We start from the raw sequence: 12360 nt of genomic DNA, 5'->3' as shown, positions 1-12360 counted from the left end.
CACTACCCATCTGCAACAGAACAGTGAACAATAAATGAGCAAGATGTGTTGTCCTTATTCAGCCTTAAATTCGTGTCCCTATTCGCGCAAAAAGTAGTACTTTCAGTCTACATAGGTTGGTGACACTGAAACCAAAAAATCACGGACAAACCTCGAAGAGTGAGCGGGAGCAGTATCATGATGCCTTTCCAGGGATGGTTTTGCCTCAGTTCTGATGTTTTCTTCGGATTGCTTCAGGTAAACGGCGCATAATCTCCAGGTCGCAATCCTTATTGACTAATACGACCATAAGTCAGGATACCCTACCACATTATAATCGAAAAAAAACAGTGAGGCGAACCTTCACATGTGATAGAACCTCTAGAAAGTTTTCAGTTTTGGCTCTTCAGGCAGTTTCCAGTGGGACGATTGGGTCTTAGTTTCGACATCATACCCGTATACTCATGATTCGTCACGTGCTGTAACCTTCTTTAGAAGATCTGAGTCGTTGTTAACCTCGTTCAGCAATTCCCGAGCGATGTATACGTGACGTCGTCTTTGGTCTAAGTTCAATCGTGTCGGAACATACTTCGCTGCTGCACATTTCATGCCCAAAACATAATTAAAAAATGCTTGGGATCAGCTAAAGAATATGCTGATGGTGATTCGGCGACATTCCAGAATCATTTTCTTTGCTTGTTTCACACTGCGACAGTAATTGATTTGTTACGGCGATCAGGGCTGCCGTCATCTTCAGCGACCCTCTTGAAACGTTCATGCCACTCGTAAACTCTTGTCTTACTCATGGCAGGTTCGCCAAAGGCCACAATCAACATTTCGAATGCGGTGCAGTACTCTATTCCATTTCCAATCAAAATTTTATACTAATTCCTTGATGCATCCTTTTTGGTAACTAAAATTTCGCCGAGCACTCGAAAACACGTGTAACCTTTTCGACTGTCAACGACAAACTAAATGTTCAAAACAGCTGGAAATACAAAAATATATTAGGAACATTTGTAACAACAAGACACAAAAGTGTTTCGAAAATCAGGCTTAAAAAGGCCCCGAAATAATAAAATCCTGTTACTTTTTGATCACACCTCACAGACTTCGAACGTGGTTCAAATGGCTCTAAGCACTATGGGACATAACATCTGAGGTCGTCAGTCCCCTACACTTGGAATTACTTAAACCTAACTAACCTAAGGACATCACACACATCCATGCCCAAGGCAGGATTGGAACCTGCGACCGTAGCAGCACCGCGGTTTAGGACTGAGGCGCCTAGAACCGCTCGGCCACAGCGGCCGGCTTCGAACATGATCAGGTGATTGGGTGTCACTTCTGTCATACGTCTGTAGGTGAAATTTCCACAATCCTAAACATCCCTAGGTCCACTGTTTCCGATGTGATAGTGAAGTTCAAACGTGCAGGGACACGTACAGCACAAAAGCGTACAACCGTCCGTTGACTGACAGAGACTGCCGACAGTTGAAGAGGGTCGTAATGTGTAATAGACAAACATCTATCCAGACCATCACACAGGAATTCCAAACTACACGAGGATTCACCGCAAGTTCGGCGGGAGTTGAGAAAACTTGGATTTCTTGGTCAAGTGGCTGCTCATAAGTCACACATCACGCCGGCAAATGCCAACCGACGCCTCGCTTGGTGGAAGGACTGTAAATATTGGGCGATTGAACAGTGGAAAAACGTTGTGTGGAGTGACGAATCACAGTACACAGTGTGGTGGTCCGATGGCAGAGTGTGCGTATGGCGAATGCCAGATGAATGTCATCTGCCAGCATGTGTAGTGCCAACAGTAAAATTCAGAGGCGGTGGTGTTATGGTGCGATCGTGTTTTTCATGGAGAGGGCTTGCACCCCTTGTTGTTTCGCGTGGTATTGTATCATCACAGGCCTACATTCATGTTTCAAGCACCTTCTTGTTTCACACTGTTGAAGAGCAATTCGGGGATGGCGATTACATCTTTCAACATGATCGAGCACCTGTTCACAATGCACGGCCTGTGGCGGAGTGGTTACCCGACAGTAAAATCCCTTAATGGACTTGCCTGTACAGAGTCCTGACCTGAATCCTACAGAACACATCTGGGAAGTTTTGGAACGGCGACTTCGTGTCAGGCCTCACCGACCGACATCGATACCTCTCCTCAGAGCTGCACTGCGTGAAGAATGGGCTGCCATTCCTCAAGAAACATTACAGAACCTGATTGAACGTATGCCTATAAGATTGGAAGCTATCATGAGGGGTAAGAGGATGGGTAAACCAAATATTGATTTCCAGCAATACCGATGAAGGGCGCCACGAATTTGTAAGTCAGTTTCAGCCAGGTGTCCGGATACTTTTGATCTCGTTGTGTACGTTCTGATCTCATTCTGCCCACTCTCTATATCCATCTTTTTCTCTCCCCTTGTAGGCCTTAAATACAGCTTTCCTGTTTCCTGTTCGAACTGACTGTGAGGAAGAAAGCAAAATAGCACATAGTCGTATATACAATTCTTGATCAAATATGTATATTTAATGGCAAGAAATATTCATGGTGGCTCCCCTAGGAGTCGTCCGGAGTATTTTCTTTGGTGTTTCTGCAAATATTTGCAATTTCGTTTTTCCATTGTATAGCTGGAGTCAGTCCACACAAGTACTGTTCATCACGTCTTGCATCGGACACCCAGTGTCGCCAGAAAGTGTGAGTTTGTTTCCCGTTCCAAAAAAAAAAAAAAATGATATTTAAAGCGAAATTTTGCGTGCCAGTTCGACAGAGCGGTCCAAGGTTAGTCTGATGGCGTATTCGCTTGATAGATATTTGTTACCAGAGACAGTAAAACTCGAAGAATAACCAGTGGTCCTTCAGCGACAGCACTCCTTTGGCTCGCGCTGTATGCTGCCTCCAAGAATGCAAGGCTACAAAGACGCTGTTGGGTTGTCCTTTACTTCTCGAGTTTTCCTGCTCGTCCATACACACACCGATGAAACAAATATCGGACTAGCATAATTTGGGAGCGCTCTATCTAATGGACGTGTAATATTCCGATTTAAAAATAAATTTGTTTGTAATGGGAAACAAACAGACGCTTTCTATCGCCATTAGGCGTGGCATGAAAGACATGAGGTGCCGTAATTGTTTGGGCTGACTCCAGCTACACTGTGGAAAAACGAAAAAACAATATTCGCCGAAACACCAAACAAAATGCGGCTGATGTCTCTTAGGAGAGACATCCGGTGTATACACTGACGGGAAAGAAATTACAACACTAAGAATCAGTTATGCGACTTGTTGTTGTTGTTGTGATCTTCAGTCCTGAGACTGGTTTGATGCAGCTCTCCATGCTACTCTATCCTGTGCAAGCTTCTTCATCTCCCAGTACCTACTGCAACCTACATCCTTCTGAATCTGCTTAGTGTATTCATCTCTTGGTCTCCCTCTACGATTTTTACCCTCCACGCTGCCCTCCAATGCTACATTTGTGATCCCTTGATGCCTCAAAACATGTCCTACCAACCTATCCCTTCTTCTAGTCAAGTTGTGCCACAAACTTCTCTTCTCCCCAATCCTATTCAACACCTCCTCATTAGTTATGAGATATACCCATCTAATCTTCAGCATTCTTCTGTAGCACCACATTTCCAAAGCTTCTATTCTCTTCTTGTCCAAACTAGTTATCGTCCATGTTTCTCTTCCATACATGGCTACACTCCATACAAATACTTTCAGAAACGACTTCCTGACACTTAAGTCTATACTCGACGTTAACAAATTTCTCTTCTTCAGAAACGCTTTCCTTGCCATTGCCAGTCTACATTTTATATCCTCTCTACTTCGACCATCATCAGCTATTTTACTCCCTAAATAGCAAAACTCCTTTACTACTTTCCTAATCTAATTCCCTCAGCATCACCCGATTTAATTTGACTACATTCCATTATCCTCGTTTTGCTTTTGTTGATGTTCATCTTATATCCTCCTTTCAAGACACTGTCCATTCCGTTCAACTGCTCTTCCAAGTCCTTTGCTGTCTCTGACAGAATTACAATGTCATCGGCGAACCTCAAAGTTTTTACTTCTTCTCCATGAATTTTAATACCTACTCCGAATTTTTCTTTTGCTTCCTTTACTGCTTGCTCAATATACAGATTGAATAACATCGGGGAGAGGCTACAACCCTGTCTCATTCCCTTCCCAACCACTGCTTCCCTTTCATGCCCTTCGACTCTTATAACTGCCATCTGGTTTCTGTACAAATTGTAAATAGCCTTTCGCTCCCTGTATTTTACCCCTACCACCTTCAGAATTTGAAAGAGAGTATTCCAGTTAACATTGTCAAAAGCGTTCTCTAAGTCTACGAATGCTAGAAACGTAGGTTTGCCTTTCCTTAACCTTTCTTCTGAGATAACTCGTAAGGTTAGTATTGCCTCACGTGTTCCAACATTTCTGCGGAATCCAAACTGATCTTCCCCGAGGTCCGCTTCTACCAGTTTTTCCATTCGTCTGTAAAGAATTCGCGTTAGTATTTTGCAGCTGTGACTTATTAAACTGATAGTTCGGTAAATTTCACATCTGTCAACACCTGCTTTCTTTGGGATTGGAATTATTATGTTCTTCTTGAAGTCTGAGGGTATTTCGCCTGTCTCATACATCTTGCTCACCAGATGGTAGAGTTCTGTCATGACTGGCTCTCCCAAGGCCATCAGTAGTTCTAATGGAATGTTGTCTACTCCCGGGGCCTTGTTTCGACTCAGGTCTTTCAGTGCTCTGTCAAACTCTTCACGCAGTATCTTATCTCCCATTTCGTCTTCATCTACATCCTCTTCCATTTCCATAATATTGTCCTCAAGCACATCGCCCTTGTATAAACCCTCTATATACTCCTTCCACCTTTCTGCCTTCCCTTCTTTGCTTAGAACTGGGTTTCCATCTGAGTTCTTGATATTCATACAAGTGGTTCTCTTCTCTCCCAAGGTCTCTTTAATGTTCCTGTAGGCAGTATCTATCTTACCCCTAGTGAGACAAGCCTCTACATCCTTACATTTGTCCTCTAGCCATCCCTGCTTAGCTATTTTGCACTTCCTGTCGATCTCATTTTTGAGACGTTTGTATTCCTTTTTGCCTGCTTCATTTACTTCATTTTTATATTTTCTCCTTTCATCAATTAAATTCAATATTTCTTCTGTTACCCAAGGATTTCTATTAGCCCTCGTCTTTTTACCTACTTGATCGTCTGCTGCCTTCACTACTTCATCCCTCAGTGCTACCCATTCTTCTTCTACTGTATTTCTTTCCCCCATTCCTGTCAATTGTTCCCTTATGCTCTCCCTGAAACTCTCTACAACCTCTGGTTCTTTCAGTTTATCCAGGTCCCAACTCCTTAAATTCCCACCTTTTTGCAGTTTCTTCAATTTCAATCTGCAGTTCATAACCAATAGATTGTGGTCAGAATCCACATCTGCCCCTGGAAATGTCTTACAATTTAAAACCTGGTTCCTAAATCTCTGTCTTACCATTATATAATCTATCTGATACCATTTAGTATCTCCAGGATTCTTCCAGGTATACAACCTTCTTTTATGATTCTTGAACCAAGTGTTAGCTATGATTAAGTCATGCTCTGTGCAAAATTCTACAAGGCGGCTTCCTCTTTCATTTCTTCCCCCCAATCCATATTCTCCTACTATGTTTCCTTCTCTCCCTTTTCCTACTGACGAATTCCAGTCACCGATGACTATTAAATTTTCGTCTCCCTTCACTACCTGAATAATTTCTTTTATCTCGTCATACATATCATCTATTTCTTCATCATCTGCAGAGCTAGTTGGCATATAAACTTGTACTACTGTAGTAGGCATGGGCTTTGTGTCTATCTTGGCCACAATAATGCGTTCACTATGCTGTTTGTAGTAGCTAACCCGCACTCCTATTTTTTTATTCATTATTAAACCTACTCCTGCATTACCCCTATTTGATTTTGTATTTATAACCCTGTAATCACCTGACCAAAAGTCTTGTTCGTCCTGCCACCGAACTTCACTAATTCCCACTATATCTAACTTTAACCTATCCATTTCCCTTTTTAAATTTTTTAACCTACCTGCCCGATTAAGGGATCTGACATTCCACGCTTCGATCCGTAGAACGCCAGTTTTCTTTCTCCTGATAACGACGTCCTCTTGAGTAGTCCCCGCCCGGAGATCCGAATGGGGGACTATTTTACCTCCGGAATATTTTACCCAAGAGGACGCCATCATCATTTAATCATACAGTAAAGCTGAATTTCCTCGGGAAAAATTACGGCTGTAGTTTCCCCTTGCTTTCAGCCGTTCGCAGTACCAGCACAGCAAGGCCGTTTTGGTTTATGTTACAAGGCCAGATCAGTCAATCATCCAGACTGTTGCCCCTGCAACTACTGAAAAGGCTGCTGCACCTCTTCAGGAACCACATGTTTGTCTGGCCTCTCAACAGATACCCCTCCGTTGTGGTTGCACCTACGGTACGGCCATCTGTATTGCTGAGGCACGCAAGCCTCCCCACCAACGGCAAGGTCCATGGTTCATGGGGGGTTATGCGACTTAAACAAACGTTTTTAAGTGTTTCTACATCAGAAAGATGATGTCTGTTCCAGTTTCGCGTCAGTCGCATGAGAGTGGCGCTAGTAACGCGACTATGAGGAAGCAGTTAATGTTTGTTATAAGTACACGCTGTAACAATCGTGAGCGTTAGTTACTTTGTGATCGAATGTGTTGAATTGATATTAGTCAGGAATGCCTTTAAGGCGACAGAAACGCCATCATCAACACCTCACTGTGCTTTAACGAGATCCTGTAGTAGGAATATAAGAATCAGAAGGTTCCTTCTGCGATATTACATAAAGACATGGCGCAAATGTAGCCATTACACATGATTGCTGGCAGCGGTGGTCGCAAGAATGTACGGAGGCAAGAAGATCAGGCTCTGTCACGGCCACATAGCGCTACCGAGAGTGAAGACCATCGTGTTCGGCGTACAGCTCCGGCGCATCGTGCTGCATCTGTAGCAACGATTTGAGGAGCAGTTATCGTCACACTGACACAACGAACTGTTACAAATCGGTTACTTCAAGGACAGGTCCTAGCTAGACGCCCTTTAGCGCCCATTCCACTGTCCCCAAAACACTGTCATTTGCGACTTCAGTGGTGTCAGGCGCAAGCTGATTGGAGGGCAGGTTGGAGGTCTGTTGTCTTTTCTGATGAAAGCTGGTTCTGCCTCGGTGAAAGTGATAGCACTGTGTTGGTTAGAAGAAGGCCATTTGAGGATCCGCAACCAACGTGGCTGCATGCTGGATACACTGTACCTACACCTGGAGTTATGGTCTGGGGTCCGATTTCGTATGACAGAAGAAGCACTCTCGTGGTTTTCTCACGCACACCCACTGCAAATTTGTAACTTAATCCAGTGATTTGATCTGCCATTCACGAACAGCAGTCCATTGGGTGTTTTCCAACAGGATAATGCTCGCCCACATACCGCTGTTGTAGCTCAACATGCTCTCTAGAGTGTTGACATGTCTTGGTCTACTCGATCACCAGATCTGTCTCCTTTTCGAGCATACATGGGTCATCATCGGAAGACAACTCCAGCGTCATCCACAATCAGGACAGACCGTCTCTGTATTGATCGACCAAGTGCAACAGGTATCGAACTCCTTCCACGGCAACTCTATATAACACAATGCATGCACGTTTGCATTTACTGTTTACATTTGCCATAGCTCATCTCTCACTTACTTAATCTATGATCTTGTTATGTTAATCACTCAGATATGTTATCTAAACAAATACATTCCCGAAATTTCATTACCCTATTCAATGATTTCGTTGATGCTGCGAATTTTCCCGTCAAGGTACATATCATATAACATGTATCAGTGCAGATACTTTTATGTGTGGTATCTAAATACAAACACACGTCAGTGTGTCAGTTGTTTTTTCTCTGCATCTAATATACTTACACAAACACAACGCGTAATTTAGTATCTGATGTTTTCTGCGTAGTCATAACCACACCACTAAGTGGAGTACACCTGCCAGTGTAGGCTAAGCATTCTGCGTCCACACATCTACACTTCAGAATGTGAACAGCTGCCTAGGGGAAAATAAGTATTGCCGGTTTGCGCTTATCATACGTTCTCGGAGATACTAACCAACCTAAAAACTTACAGCTTGTAATATCTGTAATTATTCATCCGCAAATATGGTCAATATTGATGTAATGTTCACTACACCATCCTCAGTCACCAACAGAAATATCTGCGCTTACACCCATTACACCCGGTATAGCTTTTTGTTATTTTTTGAAGGGAAATATAGCACGAGGATGGCATAGAATGACAATGTGAAATACAGATAAATGAAGTTAAAGGGAAGCGGTAAAGAACTTTCATTATTTTTGGCAACAACGTTAATCATTTACCTTTCTTATTAAAATAGTATAGATTTTAAATATCTATTTATATATCATATGCAGAGGGGTCCAGAAAAATTTACACACTCTTTGATATTTAACAGCTTTGGAGTAAAATGACTTATGTTGCAATTTTGCGTGATACCGTGGTTCATTGTCTTCTCAAAAGATCTTGGTGCACATTTTTCAGTACATGACAACACGGCAATGAATCTAATAAGATTGTCGTTTGGGCAACGCAAAGCCTACTGAAATGTTACCGGAAACACGAAAACATGATGGGGGTACATCGGCAACGGCTTAATGTGTACAGACCCCCGGCTACCAACTCGTACAATAATTTATCGTATTCAGGATAAATTTGAAGCCGACGGTACTGTTCATGACGTGCATAAGGAAAGGTCTGGCTTACCACAAACATCAACCAGTCCAGCTTCCAGCCCTGCTGTGTTGCAACAGTTTACTAGGTCACTTCAAAAATCTGTGAAGCATGTTGCATGGGAAAGCAAGGTAAGCCGGTCAAGCGTACAACGAATTGTGAAGGCTGCAAAGTGGAAGGGGGACATTCCAAGGTCAGTGCACGCTATGAACGAGGACGACGAGGATCGAGGGATAGAGTACTGCAAGCGGTTTGAAGGCATGATTCGAGAGAAAGAACGGTTTTTGGTGATGGTTATATCGCCCGACGAGGCGCAATTCAATCTGAACGGTACTGTAAACTAAGACAACTGGGTGTATGAAGTTCCTGAAAATCCTCACGTTCGAGTGGACAGACATGTTAGTCTACTGGGTGTTAATGTGTTGTATGGTATGTCATCGCACGGTTTCATCTTCTTGGAAGGTAGCGTAACTGGTGAGATGTATCTTCATATGCTGCAAACATCGATTTTAACTGCCATCCGAGAGGTGATTGGAAATAAAAGATTTTACCTACAACAAGATGGCTCAAAATGGTTCAAATGGCTCTGAGCACTATGGGATTTAACTGCTTAGGTCATCAGTCCCCTAGAACTTAGAACTACTTCAACCTAACTAACCTAAGGGCATCACACACATCGATGTCCGAGGCAGGATTCAAACCTGCGAACGTAGCGATCGCGCGGTTCCAGACGGTAGCGCCTAGAACCGCTCGACCACCCCGGCCGCCCAACAAGATGGTGCTCCGCCTCACTACCACAGAGACGTCAGAGCCTACTTGGATGAAAATCTACCTGGACGATGGATAGGTCGGAAAGGGACTGTTCAATACATTCCACGGATTCCAGACCTTACACTTCTTGATTTCTGCCTTGGGGGACCTTGAAAAATGAAGTTTTTCAACGAAAGAGAGCTAAATTGAATGAGCTACGAGAAACTATCGAGGCGTTCTGCGCGGCTGTCACACCCACAGCACTGACAGCCGTAGCTCTGTCAACATTTCAGCGGCATCGACGGTGTTTGGCTGCTAATGGGGGTAACTTTGAACACATTAAATAACCTTCCCCTCGTACAAGAAATTTAACGGTATCATTTTGTTCCATTAATACTGACTACCAAAGAGTGTCTATATTTTTCTGAACCCCTCTCCATATTAAAAAAAAATGTAGACTACTTCAGCCCGAAAGTTTATTAGAGTATCATAAAGAAATCTGATGTAAATCTGTCTAGTACATTTCTAGACTTTTGGTAAGACGACTTATCTTTATGTGGTAGTATATCTTTCCCGTTTGTGAGAGTGTAGTTCTCATTAGTTATTAGCGCTCTGCCAGTGTTATGGTGGGCGTTTGCCTTGGGGAAATTCTGACTACACCTGACATGCAGACACTGATAGGCTGCTACTCCTGTCCGCAGCGTTCGGCATCGGCAGCATGGTGTACTCGGGGCTGGAGTTCGGCCAGTTCTTCGAGCTGAACGACGACACCGACTGCGCCAACGTGCTGCAAGCCGTGACGCCCGCCGCGCGCATGCTGCTCACTCTGCTGCAGATGCAGTTCATCTTCATGAGCAGCAAGGTGCGTGGGCCCGGTCGACCGGCGTAGCGTAATGTTATTTACCCATTCTAAATAGAATAACTATTCCTACTGATATTATATGAAAACTGAAGGTGAAGAGGGGAAGAAAGGAATGGAAAGGGAGAGCATCACTGCTGTCAGCTACATCGGGACATTACCCGGAAACAGCGGCGACGAGTGAAAATGTGTACCAGACCGGTATTCGAACCAGGCGTCTCCTGCTTACTAGGCATGTGCGTTAACCACTTCGCCATGCGGGACACAGCGTTATCGCAAGCACACGCCGTATCTCGGCGCATCTCATGGCCGATTCACATTACCATGGAGCGCCACCTATCCGCAGTCCCTGTCCATTTCCTCCAAGTTCGTTACTCTGGGATTCCCACAGGAAGTATTTGTGCACCCCCACTATCCCGATTCAGCTGACAGCAGTAATCCTCTCCTTTTCCTTTCTTCTCCTCTTCACCTTCAATTTACGTGTAATGTATCACAGCTGTGGATTCTACCTGGTGTCCGTTCTTTAGAACATGTCCGAAAGAATAGACACCACGCATTCATACACTATGTGATCAAAAGTATCCGGACACCTAGCTGAAAATGACATACAACTCCATGAAAAACAAGACCACACCTTAACACCACTGAATCTGAATATTACTGTTGGCACTACACACGCTGGCAGATGACCTTCACTGGGCATTCGCCATACTCACACCCTGCCATCGGATCACCACACTGCGTACCGAAATTCGTCACTCCACACAACAATTTACCAGTGTTCAATCGCCCAATGTTTTCGCTCTTTACACCAAGCGAGGCGTCTTTTGGTATTTACCAGCGTGATTTCTGGCTTATCAGCAGCCGCTCGACCATGAAATCCGAGTTTTCTCACCTCCCGCCTAACTGTCATAGTACTTCTAGTGGATCCTGATGCAGTTCGGAATTCCTGTATGATGCTCTGGATAGATGTCTGCCTATTACACATTACGACCCTCTTCAACTGTTGGTTGTCTCAGTTAGTCAACAGACGAGGTCTGCCTGTACACTTCTGTGCTGTACGTGTCCCTTCACGTTTCGAGTTGACTATCACATCGGAAACAATGGACGTACAGATGTTTAGGAGTGTGGAAATCTCGCGTACAGACGTATGTCACAAGTGACACCCAATCGCCTGACCACGTTCGAAGTGCGTGAGTTCCGCGGAGCGCCCCATTCTGCTCTCTCTCTCGATGTCTAATGACTACTGTGGTGATATGGAGTACCTGGCAATAGGTGGCAGCACAATGCACGTAATATGAAAAACGTAAGTTTATGGGGTATGTCGGTACTTTTGATCACATAGTGTATTATGAAAGTGGTTGTGTTTCTTGGCTCCGATATTCAAACACTTACGTTCGATTTCAAATTTGAATGAAAACTGACTTTGAATGCGATGATGGCTTGTGTGTCGTTCGAGGACGTTATTACTAAGTTCTTAAACAAATAATAACCACATCGTGTAATGAACATGATGGAAAACTTGAAGATATTATGACCGTTTGGTGTGGTACAAGATTCACTTTTCGAACCGTTACTTTGATTTTTTCCTGAAAGTTTGAGACTTGTCAATCACGAAAACCATGGTCACTTCATCAAGACGTTCAGTTAAAGGAAACACGGTATGAGAGCCGCTAGAATACCAATATGATGGGAGGCTACTACCTTTGGCCGGTTCAAAGAGGTGAATGACGGGCAATTCATCGAAGACAAAACTGCATTAAATGGTTTAAGGAGAGGAGAGAGAGGCATATTGCATTTTTGCCTGCATTTACTACCGATTACCGAGAAATGGTGTAAGCTTAAAATAGGAAGTTCTGAAACAGAGTTTTTCATGGGAAAATGTACTGTGTATTTGTAGACCTTCAGGGCGAGGTAGCAATAGTGGAAATCTGT

The 12360-nt window shown here is 43.7% G+C and overlaps 1 protein-coding gene across 1 annotated transcript in view; it reads left to right on the top strand.

Moving 5' to 3' along the window:
- Window positions 1–12360, top strand: part of LOC126252227 (proton channel OtopLc-like) — a 136916-nt gene that overhangs the window by 48982 nt on the left and 75574 nt on the right. The window contains exon 7 of the mRNA XM_049953099.1: window positions 10268–10428. Coding sequence (XP_049809056.1) covers window positions 10268–10428 — 161 coding nt within the window. The remainder of the gene's footprint in view (window positions 1–10267; window positions 10429–12360) is intronic.

The sequence above is a fragment of the Schistocerca nitens genome, chromosome 4, assembly GCF_023898315.1.
Source record: "Schistocerca nitens isolate TAMUIC-IGC-003100 chromosome 4, iqSchNite1.1, whole genome shotgun sequence".
In the NCBI taxonomy this organism is placed as follows: domain Eukaryota; kingdom Metazoa; phylum Arthropoda; class Insecta; order Orthoptera; family Acrididae; genus Schistocerca; species Schistocerca nitens.
Note: the sequence above shows the minus strand (reverse complement) of the source record. Positions and strands in the feature narration are given on the sequence as shown.